General features: G+C 57.9%; 1 protein-coding gene across 6 annotated transcripts in view; it reads right to left on the bottom strand.

Annotated features, from left to right (window-relative positions):
* The window catches only part of KDM4B (lysine demethylase 4B), a 188,777-nt gene that overhangs the window by 54,775 nt on the left and 106,779 nt on the right, over positions 1 to 27,223 (bottom strand). For 5 of the 6 annotated variants that reach the window (XM_034945664.3, XM_034945666.3, XM_063599791.1 and 2 more), the window contains exons 8-9: positions 21,289 to 21,392; positions 16,242 to 16,379 (exon numbers count right to left, since the gene is read on the bottom strand). In XM_034945664.3, coding sequence (XP_034801555.3) covers positions 16,242 to 16,379; positions 21,289 to 21,392 — 242 coding nt within the window. Of the gene's footprint in view, positions 1 to 16,241; positions 16,380 to 18,562; positions 20,374 to 21,288; positions 21,393 to 27,223 lie in introns of those variants that run through there. The other variant, XM_063599792.1, reaches the window with a different exon arrangement.

Genomic DNA, 27,223 nt, shown 5'->3' with positions numbered 1-27,223 from the left:
TCTGGTGAGGGTGACTTCCTGATTCTTGGCATCTTCTCACTGAGTCCTCCCATGGTGGAGGGGGCGAGGGAGCTCTCTGGGGGCTCTTTCATAAGGGCACTGATCCCATCAATGAGGGCATCACCCTCATGCCCTCGTCGCCTCCCAGAGGCCCCATCTCTTAATACCATCACCCTAGGGAGGGGTATGAGCACTCAACAGATGACTCTGAGGGGACACAGACCTTCAGTCCATGGCACCTTTCTAGGGAACTAGATGGACCAACCTCGTGCTGCCAGGGGTTTTAAATGAGGTAACACAAGCAAACCCCACAGGCTGGGCAAGTCAGGGCCACCATGGGAGCACTTCCTGTTATAAAGCAAGACCTGCCAGTCACCTACAAGGGAACAGGCAGGGCAGCTGTTCTCTGGTCTGAATTCCCAAGCCTGTCACTCTAATCTAATGCCTGAGATTACGCCTTCTGAGCCATAACGATCCCATGCAAAATGCCTGAAATCCAATGAAACTGGAGTGCTTTTGTAAACTGTAATAAAAAATAAAATAAAAAACATACTGAATGCCAGACCTTCCTTTAACATCATATTGCAAAAGAAATCCGCTCCCCAGAGGCCGAGTCCCCCCTGCTGTTAATGGGGCTTCTACTGACCATGTACTACACATGGAGGCTGCCACGGAGGCTACACACTGAGGAAGCCCCTTGGCCACCAGCCCTGGCCCAGCTGGGGGCTGTGTCTGCCTCTGCCTCGGTGCCCTGCCTTGCTCTGCAGGGCTCATGGGCTGCACTTGGACAAGCACTTCTGAAGCCCCTCCTGGTGGGGCTCGGGCAAACATGCAGAAACCTTCCACAGAGCTTGACAGCTCCCGACTGACATTTGCGCCCCCCATGCCTGAGATCCAAAGAAGCTGGGGGCCCCAGGTCCACGATGGCTCTGCTGAGGTGAGGAGGAGGAGGGTTCCCATCTCACTGGTGGCCGAGGGGAATCATCCTTGCTGGGCACCTCCCACAGGAGAACTCCGAGCCAAAACGGAGACAGAACTCATAGACTTTCTGGAACAGCCAACGCTGCACCCAGTACCCAGCTCCAGAAGAACAAAAGGGAAGGTGGCCAACGCGCTCTCTGCCCTGAGGCCCCAGCCTCCCGACACACAGGGCAGCGGTCCTCTGCTTTTCGTGTCGATGACATCCTACGGTCCCTGCTCTGCGCCTTGCCTTTTCCATGGGGCACATTTGGGAAATGCTCCCCATCAGGACCGAAGGAGCAGCTCCACCAAGGCCTGCACAGGCCAGGCGCGGCGGCTCACGCCTGTCATCTCAGTGCTTTGGGAGGCCAAGGCAGGAGGATCCCTTGAGCTCAGGAGTTCAACGCCAGCCTGGACAACATAGTGAGACCCCAACTCTACAAAAACTACAAAAAATTAGCTGGGCATGGTGGTGCAATACCTGTAGTCCCAGCTACCCGGGAGGCTGAGGTAGGAGGACTGCTTGATCTCAGGAGGTCAAGGCTGCAGTGAGCTATGATCGCACCACTGCACTCCAGTCTGGAGTTTTTGGAGACTGTCTCAAAAAACAAAACAAAAAAACAAAACCACGAAGCCTGGATGGCCGACTGATGTGCCATGTGGGGCTTTTACAGCCTTTTACTACATATTTAAGAATCCTGTGTACGGTGAGATCGACATCTTGGTGGCTTTGGTTACCACTCACCTCCTTCCCTTGGTGACTCTTCTTCGTGAACAGGCGCCATCCCCATCACCCGATGGCCATGGGACACGTGCCTTGTCCTTTTCTCCCCGCCCTGCTGACTCCACACCACACATGCTGCCAGCCCGTGCTCTTTAAAGTGTAGATTCTGGTGGAAGCCACCCTGTGTGGCCTCACAAGCCCTTCCCTAGCATGGGATGTTTACAATCACTCGCAGGTTTCCCTCAGCCTTCTCTGAGCTATTAAGGCAAATCCAGAAACGGAGGGACACTTCCTCCACCAGGCAGGCGCCACGGCAACACGCGCCACCGACACCGCCGGGGGGCACCGCGGGACACTTCCTCCACCAGGCAGGCACCATGGCAACACGCGCCACCAACACCGCCGGGGGGCACCGCGGGACACTTCCTCCACCAGGCAGGCGCCACGGCAACACGCGCCACCAATACCACCGGGGGCACCGCAGCAACAGGCGCCGCTGATGTCACCAGCGACTCCAGTGTAGAAATGCCACATCGCACGGAAGTGAGAAACTGGGGTCTGGGCAGGGGCACTGAGGTCAGCAGGAACCCCAGGGGTTGCCCAAGCCCGTGGAGACCTGGGACCGTGCTCCCCATCCAAGGTGACACCACTCCATGCTGCCAGGAGTCCAGATGGGGTAGGGTTGTGAATATTCCCCACGCCATGGCCAGGCGCGGTGGCTCACGCTTGTAATCCCAGTACTCTGGGAGGCCAAGGCGGGTGGATCACTTGAGGTCAGGAGTTTCAGACCAGCCTGGCCAACATGGAGAAACCCCACCTCTACTAAAAATACAAAAATTAGCCAGGTGTGGTGGCGCACCTGTAGTCCCAGCTACTCAGGGAGGCTGAGGCAGGAGACTCGCTTGAGCCCGGGAGGCAGAGGTTGCAGTGAGCCGAGATCACACCACTGCACTCCAGCCTGGGTGACAGTGCGAAACTCCACCTCAAAAAAAAAAAAAAAAAAAGATTCCCCACATGTACACTGGCCCTGTGTGCGCCTCAGTCTGTGGCCTACACTTCCATAACACGAGGACCTCCCCCTAAAACAAGCTCCCTGTGAAGCTGACTTTTCGGCAGCCTGCCCCTTGGTGGGGCGCACACTCTGCCTGCCAGCGGCTGGGGTCTATAGCACCCACTCTATAGACTGGGGGCCCCTGCCAGGGTCTGATTCCCAGGGAAACACACACACAAACGACATGCTCGCACATAAGCGCTGCACACACTCAAGCCTGCAGCTGCTGGGGGAGGGTCCCCAGGTTGAGGAGTCCGACCTGGCTGCTCCGGGCCCTCTCCCTCCTCCTAGCAGGCTCTGCCCTGCCCTGGCCAGCCCCTTGTGATCTGATCCAGGTTGAGGGGTCCACCCTGGCTGCTCCCAGCCCTCTCCCTCCTAACAGGCCCTGCCCTGCCCTGGCCAGCCCCTTGCGATCTGATCCACACTGTGGGGGCGTCCAGCACCGAGGCTCGTGGGCCCCCAGCTCTCAGTGTGCAGCAGCCTGGCTGGCAGCATCATCACAGGACCCTGGCCACCTGCAGACACAGTGGGCTACCACTGCTGCCTTGGAGCCCAGGGGGCTCATCTGCCACCTTTCCTGATTTAAACAGCACTGAGCTTTCACCAGAGGCCATCTCTTTTTTAAAAGCCTGAACAGATACTAGAATCTGCTCATGTAAAACAGTAGAGTGGCAGAGAGAAGACACAGCCACCGGCCTAAAGAGAAAGTGATTATATGTGGTCCAATAAAATCATCAACCCAAATAGCATCTGACCACGGGGATCATGAATGCTCTCGTCAGCTGCAGCGCCAACTCCCAGCCCCCTGATCCAGGAACCAGGGCGGAATATTGAGGACAATGCCAGCCACCAGCGGGCGGTTCTACAGCCGACGGTGACAGACATTGCATGGCTGGTGCTTGCCCTGCTGTGGACAGCGATGGGGACAGGCAGGGGCCTTAGAAGCAGCGATCCTGGCGTGGGGAGGGCACAGCATCTCATAGCTGCCGACACGACATCTATGGCTCAACACGTCCCATCCCTCACACTGCCCCTGCCCCACCCCCGGCGCCGACCCCGAGCCGCAGACCCCTCCACGGGACGCATCAGCTGCACTGCGACAGGACTGTCTGTGGTGACAGCGATGACCTGCACCTGCGCTGCCCAGGACACGGCCACCAGCCCACCTGGCTATTAGCAGGGGCTTGACCCGCGGCTGGCCTGACTGAGGAGTGGAGGGTTCATCCTATTTCATTTTGGTTAATGGATACGGTGCTACGTGTGGCCCGCGGCTCCCACACTGGAAGGCAGGCTCTGACGCATCTGAACAGTACACCCAGTCCTGGCTCCTCCATGTCCCTCTGTGCGCTCCCAGCACCACCGCACACCTACATGCCCAAGTCCCCACCCCTCCCCTGTGCCCCCACCTCTGTCCTATCACCAGGTCCTACAGGCACCACCCCTAAAACACAGGCACACACTGTCCCCTTCTTCCCATGCCCACAGACCCCATACCCGTCTAGACGGCGGCCATCCACGCCGGGCTCCCTGCCCCATCTCTCCCATAGTCCCTTCTCCAGCCTGTGGCCCCTCTCCCTTGCTGAAATGCCCAGTGCCTCCCCCCGCACATGGTGATGAAATCTAACTTCAAAGGCCCTTATTGCAGCCCCCGACCTCTGACATTTGGCCTCTGCCAGGTCCCCTGCTCAGGGACCTCGCAATTTTCATTCCTCCCCAGCAGTGCTGTTCCCCGCGCTACTCAGCATCCTGCACCTGGGGCCTCACAGAGGAGCTTTTCTGAAGCAGGGTGGTAGCAGCTGTCATCAGTGCATGATTCACATATGGGATCAGGGCCTGCCGGGGGCCAGCACCTGGTGCCCTTAGAAGCAGACAAGAGGACACAAAGATAGGGAGGAGGGGCCACGTGACCTTGGGGCAGAGAAGAGGGCGACACCCCTGCAAGCCAAGCAGCCCTGAGATCTCGGCCAGCCCTGAAGCCAGGAGAGGCAGGGGGGTCTCCCTGGCGCCCTGAGGGGGCTCGGCCCGCCACACACCCATCTCAGCCTCTGCCTCCAGAACTGAGAGAGGATACATGTCTGGTGCATTCAGCTGCCTGGGCTGTGGACTGGGCTACCCAGGTGGCAGACACACCAGGCCGCAGCTACAGCGTCCCTGCACCCTCTCTAGGAGCAGAAATTCCTCCTTCCACCCTTGTTCGTGTCCTGTCTCCTCCCTGGACCTCGATGGCCTCATCCACTGCCTTCCCAGCAGCTGAACAGTGACCTGCGCGGTGACCACTGCCAAGCAGACACCAACCGGGGCGAGTGGCGGTCACACTCCTCTCACAGCCATCTCGACCATCTGTCTGGGGTGGGCGTGGGTGGCAGGTGCCTTGGCACACAAAGTGTTAAACACCAAGGAAGGGGCAGAGGCGCCCGCATCTGCGCTGATGGCTCACAGAACGCGTGGGAAGGACGAGCGGGCCCCCTGTTTCTGATGTAATTATCAGCGCTGCAGTGAGGCTGATAACAAACCAGTTCATTAGGAAACCTACTGGAAGTGCTCAGCAGCCGCGTCAACAAAACAATTAGGCGCCAGCTCCCAGGGCTCCCTGGGCTTCGGCCGCGGGGCCATTCCTGGCAGCACAGAAAGCGGCTCCCTGCCCCTCCCGGCCAGCCAGGCCAGGCAAGGTCACAGGCCTTCCATGGCCTTCTGCAGCCTTCCATGCTGCCCACACATCCACCAGGTGCCCAGGGAGGCTCCGATGTCCCCTTTGGCCCTCCCTAAATGAAAGTAGCCTCGAGTCTATCAGTGTTGTGAGCCCCTGCAGGGACATGACAAGCAGGCAGCTGCACACCTGACCCCAGGCCACCAGGACCTGCCTTTCTCCTCCACATGCTGCCCTGAAGGGGCCTCAACAGCCACAGCAGTCCTGTTTCTGTGCCAGGCGCCACCCAAGTGCTGTTCCATGTCACTTCCAACAGCCCTAGGAGGGAAACTGAGGCAGAGCACTAGGAGGGGAGGGTCTGCACCCAGGCAGACAGCTCCAGGTATGAACCACAGGCCCCATGAAGGGTCACACCTTGGGTGGGGAGAGGACATGTGGTCAGGGGTCCGGCCTCCCCTGATCCCTCCTTGCCAGCAGTTGCCCCTGGAGGTTCTCTCTCACTCTCCAGGTTACGACTCATCCACGACGGCTGAGGAACAGCCATGAGCCGGGATGCCCTGAGATGGCAGAGGGGAGAGCTCCACCATTTCTGACTCAGGGCCAGGCCCTGCGAGCCCCCTCCTCTGACTCTCCTGCTTCTCTGACGGCTGACCCCTGGGCTCCCTCGCCAGTGCCCCTCGAGGGGGTCCTGCCTCTGCCTGACCCCGTAAGCAGACCCGCTCCTCTGATGCCAGGCAGCAACCAGCTGCAGCCCCCGAACCAGCTCTGTCCATGAAGGATGGTAGAGAAGACTGGGGGCTGCCGAGCCGGCAAAGGCCCTCGAGCCACACCACGAGCCTCGGTCTAGAAAAGCCCCCGACCCTCCTCTGGGGAGATGTGTCCCCCCCGGAGCTCCTGAGCAGCAGAACCGGGGGTATTAGAGGGCGTGATCCCAAAAGCCGAGAGCAGTGGGAGAAAGGAAGGAAGGGCCCGCAGGGAGCCTGGAGACCCAGGGGTCTTCAATGGGTGGCCCTGCCCCCATGGGAGTGGATGTGCCTGCGGATGTTGTGGTTGAAACAGCTGGGTTGGGGTGTGCCTGGCATGGAGTGGGTGGAGGCCAGGGGCACTGCTCAGCACCCTGCAGTGCCCAGGACGGCCCCAGCCCAGAGAAGGATACGGCCCCAATGTCCGCAGTGCCGAGGGAGAGACTAAACGAGGCCTTCTTTCTAGACCACTCCTCTCCTAGATCACCCTCCAGACGTGCAGCATAAACACTAGGCCAAGAGCCAGCACGGGACCCACTCATTCTGGCCCGGCCCGGGATCCGCTCCGCCTGGTCTTAGCTGCAGATTCTCCCCACGCTTCTGCGTGACTGTGACACCCCCTAAGCCCACACATGGGAAGGGGCCCCAAAGGCCTCACCAGGGTCAGAGTGACAGGGAAGATCTGGGAGGAGCAAGGGAGACATATTTCACACGTTCACACGGCAGTTTGCGGCACACACGATGCGTCCAGCCCCGCAACGCCATAAATCAGAGGCTCACTGAGGCAGGAAGCCAAAGGCAGGGCACGGGCCAGCCGTGGGCTCCAGCGGGTCAGAGGAGTGGCTGGAGTTTCCCGCACCTCCGTGGGCCCTCCTCCCTCCCACCCTTCCCCAGCCCCTGCCTTCTGCCGCCTCCCCCTGGGCTCCCTCCCCCTGGGCTCCGGGTTAATCACCTGGAGCAGGCGGCCTCATTACCAAACAGAAGGAACACACAGTTCTCCCAGGCAGCAGAAACAATTTGGTTTGAATTTTACAGTAATTAAGTTCAGTACACCCCAGGGCTGAGGTTTTAGGAGAGGCCTGGTTCCTGCCGGAGCCCCCATCCAGCCTGGATGCGGGGAGGTGGGAGGAGATGGGTGGTGCCGAGTGGGCCGTTTCCTGGAATGGCGCCTCTGGGGAATCCAAGTCATCGTCCCCTTCCCAAGCTCAGCAGAAGCTCTCCCTGCCAGACACCTCCAGAGAGCCCGAGATGTCCCCGGGGAGGCTGGCACACAGCAGGCCTCACCCACAGACAGCTGGCAGGGAACCAGTTAAGAGAGCGTGCGTGGCTCCCCAGCCTTCCAGCCAGGCTTCACATCTCTCGCGCTCTGTTTAATCCTCAGTCAACTCTCCCCGTGGCAGGGTGTTTCGGGATGCCGCTGAGTCCTGGGCTCTGGAGGAGAGACCCTTATCTACCAGCACCAGGCGCCACCCACCTCGGGGCCAGCCCGGCCGTGTGCTGAGCTAATCTAACATGGCGTGCAGGCTTGTAGGACTAACTTGAGTTCAGCGTGAGAAAGGCGGCTGCGTGCACATTTTATTTCCTTGAGTGAAATAGGAACATCCTTTTGATCTGCCCCATTAGTAATCCCACTACAAAGCCTGCCTGCTGGAGCACATGCCGGGGGATCCTGCTTTGAGACAGGAAGCCGCCGCCTTGGAGACCCCTCCAGCTGCCCCCACCGGGCTGTGCACAGGACACGTGCCCAGGACACGTGCCCAGGACACGAAGCCACTGGCCCAGGAGACACCTGGTGGGCAGGGAGGGTGTGGGCTCCCAGATGCCCCATCGGCCTGTGCCTCCAAGTGGGGCAAGGGAAGCAGAGGAAGGTCTAGGGTGTGCTGGGCCCAGCCTCCTGCTGTGTGACCTTGGCAAAGTCACTGCACTACTCTGGTCCTCCCAAGGTGACAAGGCCCAGAGTCGGCACTTGATGGAGGGTGGTACTGTCGGCGGTGGGGGGAAGGGGGGGCCGGGGGGGGGCGCACGTGCGCAGCGGGGAGACAGAGAGAGAGAGAGAGAGAGGGAGGGGGGAGAGGGGGAGAGAGCAAGGGGGAAAGAGAAGGGGAGAGAGAGAGGGGGAGCGGGGAGAGAGGGGGAGAGAGAGGGGGCGAGAGGGGGAGAGAAAGAGAGGGGGGAGAGAAAGAGGCAGAGAGAGAGAGGGGGAGAGAGATGGGGGGAGAGAGAGACAGAGGGGGAGAGAGAGAGAGGGGGAGAGAGAGAGGGGGGGAGAGAGATGGGGAGGGGGGGGAGAGAGATGGGGGGAGAGAGAGATGGGGGGAGAGAGAGAGAGATGGGGAGAGAGAGAGAGAGAACGTTACCACTGAGACAGCTCTAGCTGAGAAAAGAGACTTCTCAAAACGAACCGGGTACTGCACCCTAAGCCTCAGCCTGGCGAGGCCAGGGCATGCAGCGAGGTGTGTGGCTAGGGAGGCAAGCCTGCTGTCCTCTGCACTCTCACCTCTCCCTGGCAGATCCAGGGGCTAGGACCCCTCCCCTGCACACGGCAGGCGCTCAGCAATGCTGGGCTGGGCTTCCAGGACCTTCCACTCTGTCCTCTCTCCAGCACTGCCTCACCTGCTCAGCAGGGAGGAAGGGGGCCAGGCTTTGGGGGTCTTCACAGTTTTTGTGTTTTTGTCTTGTTTCCCCCTTTTTGTGGAGAATGGGGGAATGTTGCCCAGGCCGGTCTTGAACCTCTGGAATCGTGCAACCCTACCTCGGCCTCCCTAAATGCTGGGATTAGAGGCATGAGTCACTGCGCTTGGCCTTTTGTTTGGTTTTTAACTCCCATTCTGAAAACAAACCAACGAAGCAACAACAACAAAAACTTTTTCCACTTGGGAACTGTGGGGTGCTTGCTCAAGAAGCACCTAGGAATGGCGGACCCCACTCTTCCCTCCCCAGAGCTACACCCCTCTGACTATGGAAAGAGGAGTATGTGGGTTTTTTTTTTTTTTTTAGTACAAAAAAAGACAGAACCATATTGAGAAGTTAGTGCATATTTTTAAGGTATCCCAAATTCCATGACATCAAACTAATATCAACCAATACTTGGGCAAATCTCCCTTTCCCAGTTCAAGAACCACATCCCCACAAAAAACGGGAATCACAAGAGTCCCAGTCCACAGCCTATTTTTTCCCTTAAAGTTGTCGCGCTCATCTCTCCATGCCCAAAGATACAGAGCAAACCTCATGGAGCAAACCCATTTTCACAGCTGCATAACATTCCACTGGTTCAACCCATCCCCTGGTCATAGAACTTTCCACTACAACAAACGGGGCTACAGATATCCCTAGACATGGAACCGGTATGCACGTGTTCCAGAGACAGAACCGCTAGGCCACAGGAGACACATGTGTAACCCATGGCAGACGGCCTTCCAGAAAGGCTGCCCAGTTTTTATTCTGGATTACTGTTCCTGATTTGCTGAGAGCTGATCTGGGGGAAGGATGTTTCTGGACAGTTTCAGTGAGATTCGTGTGCCCTACAATTCACCAGGTGTGCGACACAGGAGCTTGTGTATTCACAGAGTGGGGAGACCATCTTCGCCATCAAAGGTAGAGCATTTTCATCCTCCAAAGAAAACCCGTCCCCATCCGTTGTCACCCTCCAGCCCCCACACCCAAGCATCCCTTCCTGCCTCTGAGCACTGGCTTGTCCCGGACATTTCATAGAAATGGGGTCTCGCACGGTGTGGCCTCTGGGTCTCCTTCTCTCACTGAGCGGGGTGTCCTCAGGGTTCACCCACGCTGGGCCTTGCTCCTTCTCATGGCTGAGCGGATGGCAGAGATGGTAAGGTCAGCTCCCACTTCTCTTTGTTTACCGTATTCCCCGGTTTCCAACAATGCACATTCTTCCTTCTGTATCTGCCCCAAGGGATGTGCGGATGAAGCTGGCAGGGGCGTCCTGCTCCTCTGCCTCTTGAGGATGTCAAAATCTCCCACTGTCATCCTGCCCCTATAACCATAACCTGCTCTTTTGCGGGGGGGCGGGGGGTCCTGGCCTGTCCCCTGCAGCCTCAGGGCCCCCCTCAGGGACTCCGGTGGTCTCTGCTCAGCCCTGGCCCACAGATGAACGGCCTAGGTTTTGATTAATTATGGAAAAGCCTGCCTACTTATCACGGGTGGAGCTGTGGGCAGGGGCAACCTCCCCCCATCAACCTCTGCTCTAGATGGAAGTCGAACCCAGCACTCTGCTCAGTTCTAGGGGCCAGGGGAGTGAGGGTTTGTATCCGTGGTGTCCGAGTGATATGGCCTGCGTGGTCCAGGAATCACGGGGGGAGTTGGAGACAAAGCCCGGGCCGCATTTTTACACTCACCTCCCTTTGATCAGAGCGGGTTTTTGCAGGAGCCGCTAAGAGCTGGATGTGAGCACATCTGGCTGACGGAACCGTGCTCCAGAGGAAGCTAAGCCGCCGACTCCCTGCCCCTGCAGGTGTGGACGGTCACCCTGACAACGATGGGCCCTTGGGGGCCCTCAGATGCTCGGGCCTACCCGAGTCGGGGGGCACATCCCGCCCACGACGAAACAGGCTCCCTCCCGCTCTCCGGCAGGCAGTGAACACAAGGAATGGGCTTCTCTCCCCACAGGTGGGCGTGAAGAGCAGGTTGGATAAGAACTTCTAGTTCCTGAGGGGAAAGCAACCTCCTGCCTGGCATTTAGCTCCCGAAAGACGTGAGATTCCTACACAGGAGACTTAAACCTGTGCTGCCCGGTGCCCTCACTCCCCAAACCCTCCGAACAGCCCAGCCCCCCTCCAGAGACTCGAGTGCAGTGAATGAAATCCCAGCCCCAAAGCCAGGGTCCATCCTCAAGGTGGGAGTCTGTCAGGCAAGGCAGAGAGTTTCACGGCTCTGAGATACTTAACACCTGTGTGCTTAAGAAACGTCGCACACCGAGGCTGCAGACCGCTGCAGAGCTCAGCAGCCTTAAGTTGGGAAAAAGTGGCACAGAGATGAGCAGCTCAAATGGAATACTCAAGAGATGGGGGCCCTCAGCAGGAGAGGGGAGATGCTGGGAAACCTGGGCCTAGGAGGCCACACCAGCAGGGGAGTCAAAAATGACACTGGCACTACCTACCCCACCCCCCAGAAAGAGATGACTGACCTCGGAAGTGGCCCTGGGCAGCAGCTCTCACTGGGGCCAATCCTGCCTCCAAGGGACGCTGCAGGTGATGTCTGGGGACCTCTGTGGTTGTCACCACTGGGGTCCAAAGGTCACCAGCCCCGAGGGGAGCAGGTCCATGACACCAGGTTTCATAGGGGATGAGCAGGAGTGGAGAGCCGGGGGTGGGGACACAGCCGTACCTCCCCCACACAGACACACAGGGCCACCAGGCCTCCTCCTGCCCCGAGGGGCAATGACTATGTCACTGGCTGCACAGACAGGTGGCAAGGGTGAATGCCCGCAGACCAGCTAGAAAGGAAAGACACCCACGGGAATAAATCCCACCCCCTCCTTGACAATGGCCTCCGTGTGCCCACGGCATTCTGCTGATGGGGAGTGAATGAGGCCGTGTTTAGGCCACAAGTGCCGGCCTGGGCTGCTGCATCCCACCTGTGAGCTCAGGCAGGCGCCAGCCCTGCTCTGCAGAAGACGGGAGGGGAGAGCCCCAGGCTGCCTCCTGTGTGTGCGCGCAGGGCCCTGGAAGCTCCACCCGGAGGCTCTGGTCCAAGGCTGTGTAACTAGGTAAGCCACCTGCTGCAGGGAGATCGTATTTCTCTGGGATTTTACAGCCGGGGGAACCTTGGAGAGCTCTGCCCTGTGGGGGCAGACCTGGGCTGAGGGCTGGGCCTCCTGCCTGCCATGGGGCAGCCAGGGATGCTCCGCAGGCAGGTGGCAGCACATCTGTGGCACTGATCTGGCCTGCTCACGGCTGTAGCTGCTGCAGGCCCATCCGGAACTCCAGAGGCAGCTGCACTGGCTCGGGGTGTGGTGAGGCGGTGGGGGCCAACCTGCTTTCGGAGCAGCCCCTCTGCCCACAGAGGCCCTGGGGGCTGGGTGGGGGAGGAGGTGGCTGTCCTGCGAGCTGTGCAACCCCGCTGGCTTCTGTAGATGGGGAGACAGGCTTCCCCTGCAAGGGCCAGGCAGCACACGCCTCTTGGCTTTTCGGAACTACTCAACTCCGCGGGGCGAAGCAGACGCAGACGCCACCTCCATGCCAGGGTGTGGCTCTGTGCACAGGCTGCTCATTTGTGGGTGAGATTTCAGTTGCGTCCGGCTGTCACAGGTCACACATCCTCTTAATTGCCCTCCTCCCACAACCCTGTGAAGACGTGAACCCCCTGCTCAGTTTGCAGACGGCACAGCGTCGGCCTACCAGATCCGAGCCCTAGCTTGCCAACCCGTGAACACAGACACCCAAAATTCACAGGGCCCAGCCAGGGCAGGAGGGTGGCTTTTCACCTGTCAGCTCCTGAGCACAAAAATGACAGAAAGGGGACAATGGGGTGGGGGGGGCAGGGGTCCCTAGCGGTCAAGGAAGGTGAACAGCCAACAAGCAAAAATGTCTCTAAGCAAATCGGGGTGGAAAGCCTCCTCTTTGGCTCTCTTCTGAAGAATGTGCTCAAAACAAAGTGGCGCGAAACGCAAATGGGACAGGGGAGCTGGGCCGGCCAGAGGGACACCAGAAAAGGGGGGTTCTGGGCTGCCCCTTCTCTCCAATCTGGCTGCACACAAGATCTGGACAAGGCCCGAGCCCCACCTGACCTGGGCCGTTTCCCTGCCTTCTAACGCTCCTCTGTCATCTGTGCGGCGAGATGCTCTAACAGCCTCTCCAGCCTGGGCTGCTTATGGGAGAGAAAACCCTGCCAGAGTCAGGGGCCGGCTGCCCCGCCAAGAAGCCTGAGAGCCACCGACCCCCCCGACGGCCACAGAGGCCTTGTGGCTAATGACACTCCCTGCGTAAGGCCCTCGCCGCCCAGGTCAGGCCTGACTACACCAGGGGTGCCTGAGCAGGGGCTGGGACAGCGGGGCTGGGGGGTCCAGGAGGAAGCCCAGGCCCTGGGCGCCTGCCTGGAACCCCCGGTGTGTTTCGCGCGCTGCACGCCACTTGTTCAGCAATTTCACGCTACGCCGCCTGACAATGGAAGCGTGGAGCCCAATCTAAGTCCGCACTTCCCAAATGCCAACTTGTTTGTGAACACATGGCTGAACCCCAAATTGCTTTTAATATCTGGGCAGTCCCCACCGCCCCGCTGCAGTTTCAGCTCCGACAGCACCTCCAGGACAAGCCCGAGGCCTGGGGCTTACAGCTCAATCTGCTGCTGGGCTGGTCACAACACCCGTGGTGTCCTCACGGCAGCACAAACACACAGACACATGCCCTTTCAACACAGCAACAGCCCTGAGATACTTAACTACTCCTTCAGATCAAAAAGCTGAAATCCCAACTTCTGGATCTCTCTTCCTTTAGCTAAGCCCAGAGTCTTCACTAGAGACATTCGAGACTTTCTGAACTGAGTCCTGGGGGCATCTCTCAAGCCTTCCCTGCTGTAGACCCCTGTTCTTTTTCTAAACTGGATTGAAGGCAGAGAAACAGCCAGAAAAATAAAGGTTAGCTCATTCGTCCAGACCGGCGCGGCCAGGAGAGATGTCACACAGGACACCTATGCTGCCTCCATTTTCCCAGTAGCCAGGAGAAAAAAGCAAAAAGAGGTGGTGTGCTGTGGTGGCTCACGCCTGTAATCCCAGCACTTTGCGAGGCCGAGGTGGGTGGATCACTTGAGCCCAGGAGTTCCAGACCAGCCTGGCCAACACATTAAGACCCTGTCTCTATAAAAGGGTGGGCTGGGGGGTGGGGGGGCGGTGGGTAAAATGAAACAGATGAAATTCATTTTTTTTCTTTGAGACGGGTCCTCACTCTGTTGCCCAGGCTCGAGTGCAGTGGTGCAATCATAGCTCAGGGATGCCTTGACCTCCTGGGCTCAAGAGATCCTCCCGCCTCAGCCTCCCAAAGGGCTGAGATTATAGGCGTGAAGCCATCATGTCCGGCCAAAATCCATCTTAATTATACATACATATATAATTTTTATATATAAATTATGTTATATATATAATTTATATAATTTATATTTATATATAATACATATAATTTATATAATTTATATTTATACATAATATATAAATTATAACATATATAATTTATATTTATATATAATATATAAATTATGTAATTTATATAATTTATTTTATATAAATATACAATATATAAATTATATACAATATATAAATTACACACAATATATAAATTATATACAATATATAAATTATACATAATATATAAATTATATATAATATATAAATTACATATATAATATATAAATACGTTTTTTTTTTTGAGACAGTTTCGCTGTTGTTGCCCAGGCTGGAGTACCAGGGCACAATCTCAGCTCACTGCAACCTCCACCTCCCGGGTTCAAGTGATTCTCCTGCCTCAGTCTCCCAAGTAGCTGGGATTATAGATGCCCACCACCATGCCTGGATAATTTTTGTGTTTTTAGTAAAGACAGGGTTTCACCATGTTGGCCAGGCTGGTCTCAAACTCCTGACCTCAAATGATCCGCCCGCCTCTGCCTCCCAAAGTGCTAGGATTACAGGCATAAGCCACCGCACCAGGCCAAAGTCTGACATCTAGAAAATGCTGCGAGAGTCAAAGAATCTGGATCTGGCCCTGTGGTCTCTCCTATCACACCTCCCCCACGTCTGGATCTGAGAAGAATCTGCCATTTGTGCTGACCCCGGCTCTGGAGGAACTGGAAGGCTCCGCACTGGGAGGGACGATGGGAGGAAGTACCTGCTCTCACCCTGGCCAGCCCGCTGCCCGTCCTGCTGCATCACAAGCAGCCACATGACCCCAAACCAGAGGGAGACGCCGGGAGGGGCTGAGGCTGAGGCTGTCTCTGCGGGGAAGACAGAGGGGCTGGGAGGAGCTGGGCTGTTCAATGCTGCCCAGAAACAGCAGCCCTGAGCCAGGGCCACGTGGCCGAGCCTGGCCTGCCGGGACAGCTCAGTCCTACTTGGGGGCAGCCAGGAAAAGCAGGCAGGGGACTTCAGGGACAGCCCTGGGAGGAGGCTCCCCAGTCCCCAGCCCCAGACAGGCAGCCAGGAAAGGGCTAGACCTGTGATGCCCAGACGGCCTCCTAGCTGCTTCCCTTCCCGGGTCCCACACTCCCCTTTCTGAGGCTTAGGATTCATAAGCCCCGTCCACGTCCCCGTCTCTGGGACCCCAAGGCAGAGACCATGGGGGAGGGGGTGGCCAGCCAAGGCGACCCCGTCCCACCCGTGCCCAGCAGCAGCTCTTGTGGGTTTCCTATCCATCCAGTAGCCTCCCACACCCTCCACATGGTTGAGAACAGCCACACAGATGGCTGTACGTGGCGTGAGGAGAGTGGGGAACAAGCGCTCAGTTCAGATGCCAATTGCTGGCCAATAATCGGCCTTCTGAGACCAGGAACAAGAATCACCAGAAAAAAATCAAGCAAGGGCCACTCGCTGTGAGTCTTCCCACAGGCATGCTAAGCTCACCGTGACCTCCAGGGACCCCACCAGCAGGAAGCACCCAGGCACTGGGAGCTGGGGGACTGCCACTGACAGGGGAGCAGGGAGGGAGGGGGGCAGATGCCTGAGTGGGCTCCTGCCTGGCCAAGCGGCCCCCAGGAGAGAGATGTCAGCAAACAACCCAACCCCAGGACCATGATGGCCAGGAGATGCCCAGGAGCCAGCCAGCAGGGGGGACAATGGTGCTGGTGGAGGAAACACCCCAACCCCTAGACCCGAGCAGCCGGCCATGCCCAGGAGGCCCACGCAGGCCGAGGGATAACTGGTGTATGGAACTCGCTGGAGAGGGGCCCTGGGCCACCATCGTCCACCCGACCTGCCCACCTCCTCTCCAGTCTTCGAGGTAAGGAGCGTTCTGGGCAAAAGCTCTCTGAGGAGCCCGGAATCAGACCCTGGTTGAGAGCCCAGGCCCTGGGCTGAGCGAAACGGCTGCTGGACCAGCTATGGGCGTGTGGCTGCAGAGGCAAAAAAGAGCCTCCTCCCGCCCTGCTGGGACCCGTTCCCAGCAGGCAAGCTTTTACCTGAGTGGCCACTTTGCCGTAGTCAATCCATCGCAGGGTGGCGAAGTTGGTAGATTCTGCGCAGTTGAACCCGTGATTGAAGCCGGCGTGGTAGCCGTAGGGAAATGTGATCATGAATTCCCCGGCCTCCTGCGTGATCTGCAGAGGGAAAGGGGACAGGTGAGGGCAGGGCCACTGGAGGCGCACCAGGGGATGGGACGTGGGCACTTCCCAGCAAGTGCCAGGGAGCCTGGCTTATGAGCCAAGGGGGTTTCACAAAGTCAAAGGTGATCCAGTGGCTCCAGGGGCTCCAGGGCTCCAGCCCATTTCCCACGCGGCTCATGAAGGACATAGTGAGCAGCCGCAGCCACAGCTCTGCAACCTCCACTCGGCTCAGCTGGGCCCCTCCAGCCCCAGCAGCCCCTGCCCTGCCCCAAGGTGGCCGTCAGCATCACCCCAGTGGGAGAACCGCAGATGGAGCCGTGGCTGGACACAATGCCCGTGGGGGTGTCTCCAGCCGGACCTTCACGGGGAGCGATGGGGGCCTCCTGCTTTGGAGGTGGCTGAGTCACACTCACAGTCACTGTGACACGTCCTGAAGCAGCTGGGGCTGGTTTCGGGGCGGGTGGTGCTGACAGCAGCTTTAGAGTGCTCTGAAGACAAGATACTGCACGCGCTCAGGACACCTTCTGCCCTCGCATGAGAAAGGAACCACCACTGCATGCGCAAAACACGCCAGGAAGGGGCCTGCGACACGCCGCCATCCCAAGCCATCTTTCAATTGTATCCCAACAAGGGGATCTCCATGAAGTCATGGAGATCCAGAAATATCTGCACACTGGGGGCATGACCTGACACCACAGATCAGCACCCTGGAGAGCGGGCCAATGCTTCCAGACCCAGGTCCAATTCGGATGTTCGGCCCATTCGACTTTGCAGGTCTCTGAAGCAGGACCCCCTAAACTGAGGAGCCGAGGCGTGCGTGGCTGGGGTGGGGCCCATAATGACCCCAGACCCAAGGTTTCCCAACAGCCACCCCAAGGTCTGGAAGAAAAGGCAGGGCTGCCTACCAGGGCTGGGGGGCTACAGCCTTGTGCCCTAGGAACCCTCCCCACTCTGGGGACACTCGAGATGGCCACACTGACCCCCACTCCCTGCTCACTGCTAAGCCCATTGATAAAGCCTTTGAAAGATGACCATCCAGAAAGATCAACAACAAATTTGGAGTGATGGCTCCCACCTGCTGCACCCCGGGGCTCGGGCCAAGGGCTTCTAGGAGGTGGGGCTGTGGGCCCAATCCACAGACGTGGAAACTGAGGCTCATGAACTAGAATCCTTGAAGTCAAGTGGGCTCCTCGTCTTTATTTAACATCCAGTAAAACGCAGGGATCACAGGCTGCTCGGAGTTCTGGGCGTAACCACTGATCCAGACAGGAACAAAACATGCCGGGCCCCCAGGCACCCCTCCTACCAGCCCTCTACCAGGCCATCCCCACCGAACCACGCACGCGCTCTCTGTCACCACAGACCTCGTTCCCTCCTAGTGGTTCACATGAATGGCATTGTACGGCAGGGACACGTGCCTGTTGTCTTCCACCTGGCGTGCGTTTCTGAGATTTGTTCCCACTGTCGTGTGCACCAGGCGACCACTCCTTTTCATTTCTAAACAGTACTCGGTTGCGCGTGGATCTATGGTTATTTATTTATCTATCCTCCTGTTGATGGACGTGCGGGCTGTTTCCAGTTTGGGGCTCTCGTGAAGAAAACTGCTAAGAACACTTATGTACCAATCTTTCTGGAGACATATGTTTTCATTTCTCCTGAGTAAATATGCACAGAGTGGCATCGCTGGGGCACAGGGTACATGCTTCCGTTTCCAAGAAACTGCCAAACGGTTTTCCATGGCCATGGCACCGCCCTGCATCCACCCCGGCTGGGAGCAGCGTGCAGCTGCGCCCTCCTCACTGGCATCTGGTGGCGGTGTTCTGACGTGGCCGTCCTGGGGCTGGCGGTGTCTCCCAGCTGGCTGCCTCTGACTTCTACCGATGCTGGGCACTGAACCATGGCTTTCGTTCCTGCAGCTCCTTCGTAACGCGTCTGCTCAAGCCCCTCACGCCGAATTCATCGGGCCATTTGTTTTCTTATCTCTGATTTGTAGGAGTTCTCAGGCCTGCTGATCATTATATATTCCCCCAGAAAGATGAGCAGAGATTGCTGGATACACTGAAGTCGCCAATAAGCCATCAGAACTGGTGAGGCTTTCAGAAGCCAGCCACGGCGTCAGACATCAATCAAAACTGACACAGCTTGGAAAAATGCCAGTCCTTAAGAACACTATGATATTTTTCTTTTCAAATAATTAATTGCACCAATCAAGGGAAGTCAGTGTGCATTAAGTTATATTTTTAAATTCCCATTCAAGTGACAGCCATGTGCAGCAGAATGAGCACGCGGCAGAAAATGGGGGGGGGGGGAGCACACGTGGCCCCAGGGCCTGGCCCCCGCCGTGCAGGACATGGGGTCCCCAGGGGCTGGCCCTCACTGTGCAGGACATGGGGTTCTCTGGGCCAGCTTCTCCCCACTACGCTGGGAGCTCCGTGAAATGAGGGGCAAATAAAATTAAGGTTTGGGGCTTTTTAAAAAAAAACCTAATTACTGGGCCGGGCATGGTTGCTCACACCTGTAATCCCAGCATTTTGGGAGGCCAAGACAAGAGAAACGCTTATGCCCAGGAGCTTGAGACCAGCCTGGACAACAGAGTGAGACCCCATCTCTAGAAAAAAAAAAAAAGTTAAGAAAGTAAAGTAAATGCCATTACTGATTCCTTTATCCTATTTGAGCCGGCTTCGGAAAGGCTTTTCCCTGACCACCTGCTCTAAGGCCAAGTGACGGCTCCCTGTCTCTCCCCTGGAGAACCAGGCCTGCAGGCATGCGTCAGGCAGACATCAGACTCAGAGCCTTCAGGGATCAGAGCCTTCAGGGATCCAGCTGGGCCCTCGGAATGCCAAGATTGAATGGGGGTGATGGCAGCAGAGAGCCAAGCTCTCACAGTGTAAGGACCTCACTCCCCCAGCCCTCCTATGAACCAAGGCCTAGAAGAGAAAATGCGCTCGGTTAGGACAAGAAGATTATGTTCCTGCGAGAAAACCTGCATCCTGGAGGCTTCGTTCCACACTCACGGTGTCTGTCCCCTGTGTCACTGCTGTCAACATTATCCAACAATCAATTAGAAGGTGTTGGGATGATGAATAGGCTTTGCGGCAAAGTCATCAGTGGTGACAGGACGCAGCCCCAGACACCGGGCATGGAGAAAGCCCGGAACTCGGTTTCCTCTGCGAGCTCTTGCAGAATAAATGAGGGAGTCAATGGCAGATTACAGAAGTACACACTTTTAATTATTAAAAAGCTCTGCTATTGATCGGCTTTTTCTCCTAGAAGTAAATACCATTACAAAGATTTATAAGGGGAGTGTGGGGAGTCACTTGTTTGAAGGCTGCCAGGAATTCAGATGAGGGGACCCACGCCGCTGTCTGGAAGGGACGTTCATCTCAAGCCCACGGCGTCTGAGAGGCTGAAGGACGGTCCCCAGGCCGGGCGGCACAGGGTGCTGTTCGCTGCAGTGGGACAGGGGCCTTCACTGTGGCAGCCTCTGGAGAAACTGGCGCCCGGCCCCAGCAACCAGCTGGCGGTGTGGGGGAGCGCAGCCGTACTGCCTGGACCCCGCCTGCTACCATGCATGGTGCCAGCAGCCGCTCTGGGGCTGGTGGTGAGCCACCTTTGGCTCAGGTTCAGGAACTTTACAGATAAACTGCAGTGCGATACAGATGGTGACCTGGGAGTCCAGGCCACTCACCGCCTGCCCACCCCTTCGATGGGCACCCCCCTCCAGGAAGCACCACTTTGGAGAAGGTTTTAGACAAACCAGCCAGAAAATCAGTACTTCTCACTTCCCTGAGCAATGCCGTGATCTGTCTGGTTTTGCTGGTAATGAATGATGTTCCAACCAGAAGACGGGGGAGAAGAGGAAAGGCCGGAAACCCGCACTTCTCCGAGCGAGATCTGCGCTGTCTGATGAATGCCTGCAGCGGCTGGGAGGTGGCCTCTGGGTTGCAGCCCCGCCAGGAAGAGCGGATCCCCGATGTGTGAGCTGATGCTTTGGCGGTTTGATTGAAATGTCACAAGCAATTTCCGGCTGGCTGACACTCAGGGCCTCACCACAGAGCACGCTCCCGAGCCTGCACATCACTCTTCCCGTGGAACCTCATGAGCTGGGCTGCGGCCCAGACCTGCCTTGCAGGTTCTTGGCACGTGCCTCTCACCTGGACAGAGCTGGGGACACAGGCCTAGACTCTCCCATGGACAAAGGCTTCTCCATGGGGAAGGAACTGCCTCGAGTGGGTGCAGTTGCTGAGCTGGACCCTGAGCACAGCCTGCTCTGCTCCTGGGACACCAAACCCCAGCTGTCCATCAAATCAGGTGTAGGGAGGCCCCACCCCCCGGCCTCAGGTCTCCTCCATCACAGCCTCCACCAGCAGCCCCGGAAGCAGTGAACTGAATGAGTTCACAGTCTTCACGGTGCAGGAGAGCCCGAAATGTCACTTCTAAACAGGCAGTTCTCTCCACAGCCGGGTGACATGGGCCGTGGGGGTGCCTGAGACTTAGGGTGTGGCCTGGGGCGGTAGGAACCAGGTTCCCACCTCGCACAGGAAACAGCCTGCCCTCTGTTTCTTTGGCAGCTTCCTGCCAGGTCAGCAGGGCCTGCCCCTGCCCTTCCACCCCTGCAGCCCCTGCGGAGGGGCCTCTGATGGCCACACCCAGGAGGAAGTTTTGGTTTGGTTTGGGAGGGGAGGTTAACACCCCGCCAGATTCAAGCTCTGCCATCTTCGCTTCCCCGTGGAAGAGCTGGAGGCTAACTGCTGAGCCATGCGGCCCTCCTCTGGCATGCTAATCACTGTTCTAGAAACTTCTCCAGGGTTAAACAGCTTATCTCCTGGGGTATGTGTGGCCACCTGGGCTTGGACCCGGTACCCACTTCACCCACAGGCGTGCAGGCCCCACCCGTACGCACCCGGCTGAAGGGGATCCCGTACTTCTTCAGGATGATGGGCGAGATGAGGGTCATCTTATGCCGCAGGAAGGCGTCGCAGCCCTGCGAGCTCCCGGGGAAGAAGCCTAGGGCAGAAAAGACAGACGTCAGTCTCCCGGGCCACAGCCGGCCGGGGTCAGCGAGGATGCTGCCCTCTGGGCAGGCTGGCTCTTTCCTCCCATGGCGAGCGGGCGTGTGGGAGCACAGAGCACGGCCCAGATCTGCCCTTGGTTCTCAGGGCCCCAGTGCCTGCAGGTCGGGGGGAAGGAGATGCGCAGGAGCCGCCCCATAGTGCCCTGCTGTGAGCTCTGCAGGTGGCAGACAGTGGTGACACCCTCTGGCCTCTGCGCAGTGACCATGTGAGCAGATGCCTGGTCTCGTCTCTGCCCAGCGGCAGGGGCAGCCAAGGGCCTCCTCACCAGGGGAAGGACCAGGGTTACTTGTGTGACAAGGTGCCCACCCATGGCATACACTTGGGTCCCTCACAGGGCACGGCTATGCAGAGACTTCTCCTCCGACCTCCCCAGACAAAATCCACCAGACCACAGCCCACACAGTCGCTCGGTCAATAAGAGAGCACGATCCTGGGGAGAGGACACGGTGTGGCCGCTCTCGTCACTCGGTCTACGAGAGAACACGACCCTGGGGAAAGGACGTAGTGTGGCCGCTCTCGTCACTCGGTCAACGAGAGAGCACGACCCTGGGGAAAGGACGCAGTGTGGCCGCTCTCGTCACTCGGTCAACGAGAGAGCACGACCCTGGGGAAAGGACGCAGTGTGGCCGCTCTCGTCACTCGGTCAACGAGAGAGCACGACCCTGGGGAAAGGACGCAGTGTGGCCGCTCTCGTCACTCGGTCAACGAGACAACACGACCCTGGGGAAAGGATGCCGTGTGGCCGCTCTCGTCACTCGGTCAACGAGAGAACACGACCCTGGGGAAAGGACGCAGTGTGGCCGCTCTCGTCACTCGGTCAACGAGAGAGCACGACCCTGGGGAAAGGACGCAGTGTGGCCACTCTCGTCTCGGAGCTGATGTTCTAGAACCAGACCAGCCAGGGACGGTGGGGCGTTAGCAGTGCTGCCTCCCCCTTGGGCACCTGCTTTCAAGGCCATGAATGAGACTGTGCACCTGCCCCCCACACAGCACCGCGGGTGTCCTCACTGTCACTGCACAGGTGAGGAAATCGAGGCCCAGGCCACCAACTGACTCACTCTCGGCCCCAGCACCACCAGGAAGTGGCAGAGGGCCTGACCCCGAGCTGTGGTCGGAGCTCACGACCTCTTCCTGTTGGGCCGTGCTCAGCATGGCGGGCTGCATACATGTGTGTGGGGCTGTCTGTCTAGGAGTGCGCTCTGCAGCTGACTTAAAGCAGCGCCTGGGAAGCAGGCACTCACACCAACGGCTTGGCGCCTTCACAAACCTCACAGCCAGGCTGGGCGCGGCGGCTCACACAGGGAATCTCAGCACTTTGGGAGGCCGAGGCAGGTACATGGATCTCTTGAGGCCAAGAGTTGGAGACCAGCCTGGCCAACATCACAAGACCCCATCTCTACAAAAATAAAAATAAAAATAAAAATAAAAAATAAACCAAGCTTCCTAACTAGCACAGTTCAGGAATGTTTCCAAATCACAAGGTGAAGACCCGTGCATTTGGCGGGTAAGGTAAGGATGCCCTGGCTTCCCGGCAGCAGCTGCTGAGGCCCACGCCCCTCGGTGTGCAACACAATGCCTGTGCCAAAGGGACTTCCCTGAAGTAGCCGGGCCCCCGGAACCAACACCAGGGGAGCCAGACGGGCCCAAGCCAGGAACAGCAGTTCAGGGAGGGGACTTACCGCCTCATCTCGGGCACTTCCTGCTCCACCACCCACTCTGCAAGTGGCAACGGGCAGGAGGCCGGCCCAGGAGGCAGGAGGACGGGGGTCAGATGTGGACCAGGAGGGGCACGCCCGGGTGAAGCCCGGCTCCAGCACAGACTGCAGAGCCTAGGACCTGCTCCCCATCAGGGCTGCCGGCTCTCTCCCGGCTGCGCCTGCGTCCCCTGCCCTGTGACGGTAGAGAGGTACTGCCATGTGGACGACAGAGGTGTGGGGTGTCACGCCTGCAGCAGACAGGAAGCCCACAGGCGTCCACCTCCTGCCAGGACTGACCAACAGCCTCGGCCAGCCCGAGGGCCCTTCTAGAAGCCTGCACAGACCTCAAGCGCCTCCAGGACGGGACACACACCCATTGGGTCATTGGTGGAAGGCGGCACAGCTGTGTGCGAGAGCACCAGCACACGGAGGCCCAGGCACACGGGGAGGCGGGAGAGCGGGGCCACGGTGCTTCTGCTGACACCCAGCCACACAGACACCACGGTGAGGTTTTGCAAAGTACAGGGGTTTGCCGAATCCAGCAACTTTTCTCCACACTAAAAGCATTTCAATGAGAATGATGACTGCCTGCCGCCCGGCCCGCCGGCCTCTCCGCAGTTCCTCTTTTTAATGCACAGTTTAAGTGGCTCTCATTAAAGCTCTAACAAAGGCGCACATTTTAAGTGATTAGCACCAATAAGGCGCCAGCACATTAATGCTCTCTCCATAGGCTCCACAACTCTCCCGGCGAGCCCATTTGGAGCACAGCTATTCATTTTCCATATTAATCGCACACCCCTTCCACTGTCCCAACGATGGAACACATCGCCTCCCCCAAAAAGAGTCTGGGAGGGGCACCTAGGAACACAAGGGGGGTCGGGTAGGCTTTCCCCATTAGTGCCCCATCCTGCCCCCGGCTGCCTTCCAGAGGGGAGGGCAGGGCCCTGAGCCAGAGGCCACAGGGGACTCAAGGTGTTTCCACGCAGCTGCAGGCATCTGACACATCCCACAACCTTCCTGACCCTCCTCGGGGTTCACAGCCAGGCTGGCTCCCAGAATTTTAGAAGCTGCTCTGCCCTGCTGAAGAGTGACTAGGGTCTCACTCTGTCACCCAGGCTGAAGTGCAGTGGCTCCATCACAGCTCACTGCAGCCTTGACTTCCCAGGCTCATGCTATCCTCCCGCCTCAGCTTCCTGAGTAGCTGAGACTACAGATGCGCAACACCACGCCCAGCTAATTTTTACAGAGACAGAGTCTCATTATGTTCCTGAGGCTGGTCTTGAACTCCTGGGCTCAAGCAATCCTCTGACGTCAGCCTCTCAAAGCACTGGGATTCCAGGTGTGAGCCACTGCACCTGGCCAGAGTCCATACTTTCTAAGAACCCCTGTGAAAGCACCACCAAGAACTAATTCTTCCCTGGCTCCCCCTCACCCAGCCCAGGCACTGAGCCCTCTGCACACTTAGAAACCAAACCAGCCCTCCAGGTGCCTGGCCTGGCCTCAGGGTAGAACTGGTCACATTCCAGGGAGAGGGGATGTGGCAGTGCTTGGGGACAGGGGTGGCCTCACCAGATCCTGCCTGTGGCCTCTCCAGCAGGCTCCCGTCAACCTCTGCTTTTCTAATGCGAAAGTCGCACTGGGTGAGAAGGGAGGGGACAGTGGCTAACCGTAGTCTCCGTTAAATATGGAGGGGGAGAAGTGGCTGGCAAGGATGGGGTGGCCCTCTCGATCTGGGCACCAGAGAGCACCAGGAGGGGCCCGCCCGGGTGAAGCCCGGCTCCAGTACAGACTGCGGAGCCTAGAGCCTGCTCCCCACCGGGGCTGCTGGCTCTCCCCAGGCTGCGCCTGCATCCCCTGCCCTGTGGCAGTAGAGAGGTACTGCCGTGTGGACGACAGAGGTGTGGGGTGTCATGCCTGCAGCAGACAAGGAGCCCACAGGTGCTCCCTGACCGCTCAGTGAGGTTTTCTTCTGTGGCTTTCTAAGTGTGGCTGGCTGAAAAATGGAACTCCAAGGCACCCACGTGCTAACCCCTGGGACCTGTGAGTGTGGTACCTTCCATGCTGAAAGGGACTTTGCAGTTGGGATTGAGTTAAGGATCTTGAGGTGGGGGAGCACCCTGGCTATCTGGGTGATCCGATGTCATTCCGTGGGTCCTCAGAACAGCGAGGCAGAGGGACTGTTGGTTACAGCAGAGGAAAGTGAGGAGACCAGAGACAGAGGCTGGAGTGATGCGGCCCAAGTCAAGGGATGCAGGTGGCCTCTAGATGCTGGAGAAGGGAAGGCAGAAACGGGTTCTCCCCTGGGACCGGGCCAAGGAATGCGGGCGGCCTCTAGACACTGGAAAAGGCGGGAAATGGATTCTCCCCTGGTGCCTCCAGATGGAACTGGCCCTGCCTGCACCTGGGTTTTAGCCCCTTAACATGCATTTTAGACTCCTGACCTCCAGAACTGTGAGAGAATAAACGTGTGTTGTTTTCAGCCATTAATTCTGTGGTCATTTGTTACAGGAGCCTCAGGACGCTAATACAACATGTGGAATGTTTCTTTAGCTTATGTCTTCAAATTTGTTTTGGAAATTGGTATTAGAAACATACAATGGGAGAAATGCTTTAATCTAGCTTTTCTTTCATAGCTTTAGTATGTAAGTGAGCTGGACCTTTGCTACGGCCTGTCTGTGACTGCAGAATTTCTACTATCAGAAGCGTGCTCCTAAGACCAGGATTCACCTGTGCATAAGAAAGGGGTCCAGGTTTCCAATAGAAACGCTCAAAAATACCAAGAGCAAAGCCCTCAGTCCAGAAGCCAGGAGAGCACATGCCAGGAGAGGGCCCAGCCCACTCCCCAAGGACTCCCTTCCCCTCCGTCCCCACCACCGAATCTGCCGTGCTTGGGCAACATTTCCTGCACAGCCACGTGACTCCTGGCGCAGTCTCTGGGACAGGAGACCCTTATTTCCCTAGAAAGACTGACAGTTCCCATCTCCAAAGCCAAAAGCCCATGGGAAGGGGGAAGAGAGCATGTGGCGGGCGTCCTTTGGCTCGAAGGTTTGGAAGGGACAGAGGACAGCAACCAGGCAGTCCCAGGAGCCTGTACTGAGGCTGGGTGAGAGCTCCTGGAAAAGCTGTGGCTGTCGCTTGCTGAGCTGCCTGACGCCGTCCTTGAAGGGCAGGGTGCTCGGACGGGGCCCTCTCAACGCTGTCAGAGGAACAACGGGCCCTCACTGACCCTCACCCCTCACGCACCCCAAGCTGTCCACCTGCCAACCCGGAGGAGCCAGCTCTTGAGCAGCTGGGAATGGACCAGCGGGAGGGAGGAACTGCTTTAGCCAGCTGTGTTTTTCATGACTCTCCAGGCACTTAGGAGCAGTGAGGTGTCATGAAACTTGCACCCCTGTTGTGCTGTGATGCCGGCGCTGACATGGGGACCCTGCCCAAGTGCCTCAGGGCTGGGTGGTCAGGGGAGCTCAGGGTGGCCCCATCCCGGGTGTCTCCAGCTGTCTGACTTGTTTCCAAGTATCCCACAACCTGATCCCACAACCTGAGGATCTGGCACTCCCTCAGGCACATGCTGGGACCCTCTATGACAAACCCCTTCTTTCCCAAGAGTCCCCAGGGAGCACATGAACGCGAGCTGGTGGCATCGCCAGTGAGGACATTTGCCAAAGGTGTCCAGGTTGGGTCCCAGCAGAACAAGGGCAAACGCCGTGCGGCCACCATGTCTGCTCCCCCGCAGGTGAGTGGACTGCTGGCTGAATTGTCTCCTTTCCTAGGCTTTCTCAGAATTAGCAAGGGCACAGTGTGGGGTCAGGTGATGGGAGGAAAATGAACACAGGCTGCCCTCCCTGGGCCCTGGCAGCCTTTGACCAGGCCCAAGAAGTTTGCGCTAAGAAAACTGGAAAACAGGAGCGTCTGGGCATTCTGTGCGAATTTCACAAGAGACAAACTGCACGGCAGAAGGGCGTGAATCTGACCACGAGGGTGGGAGGAAATGGAAAAAATCACACAGTAATGGCTCAAAGAATGTCACCACTCCCCAAAACCCACACCCAGACCGCAGCAGAGCCCG

Source organism: Pan paniscus, chromosome 20, assembly GCF_029289425.2.
Source record: "Pan paniscus chromosome 20, NHGRI_mPanPan1-v2.0_pri, whole genome shotgun sequence".
In the NCBI taxonomy this organism is placed as follows: domain Eukaryota; kingdom Metazoa; phylum Chordata; class Mammalia; order Primates; family Hominidae; genus Pan; species Pan paniscus.
This window is presented reverse-complemented; position numbering and strand designations above follow the sequence as displayed.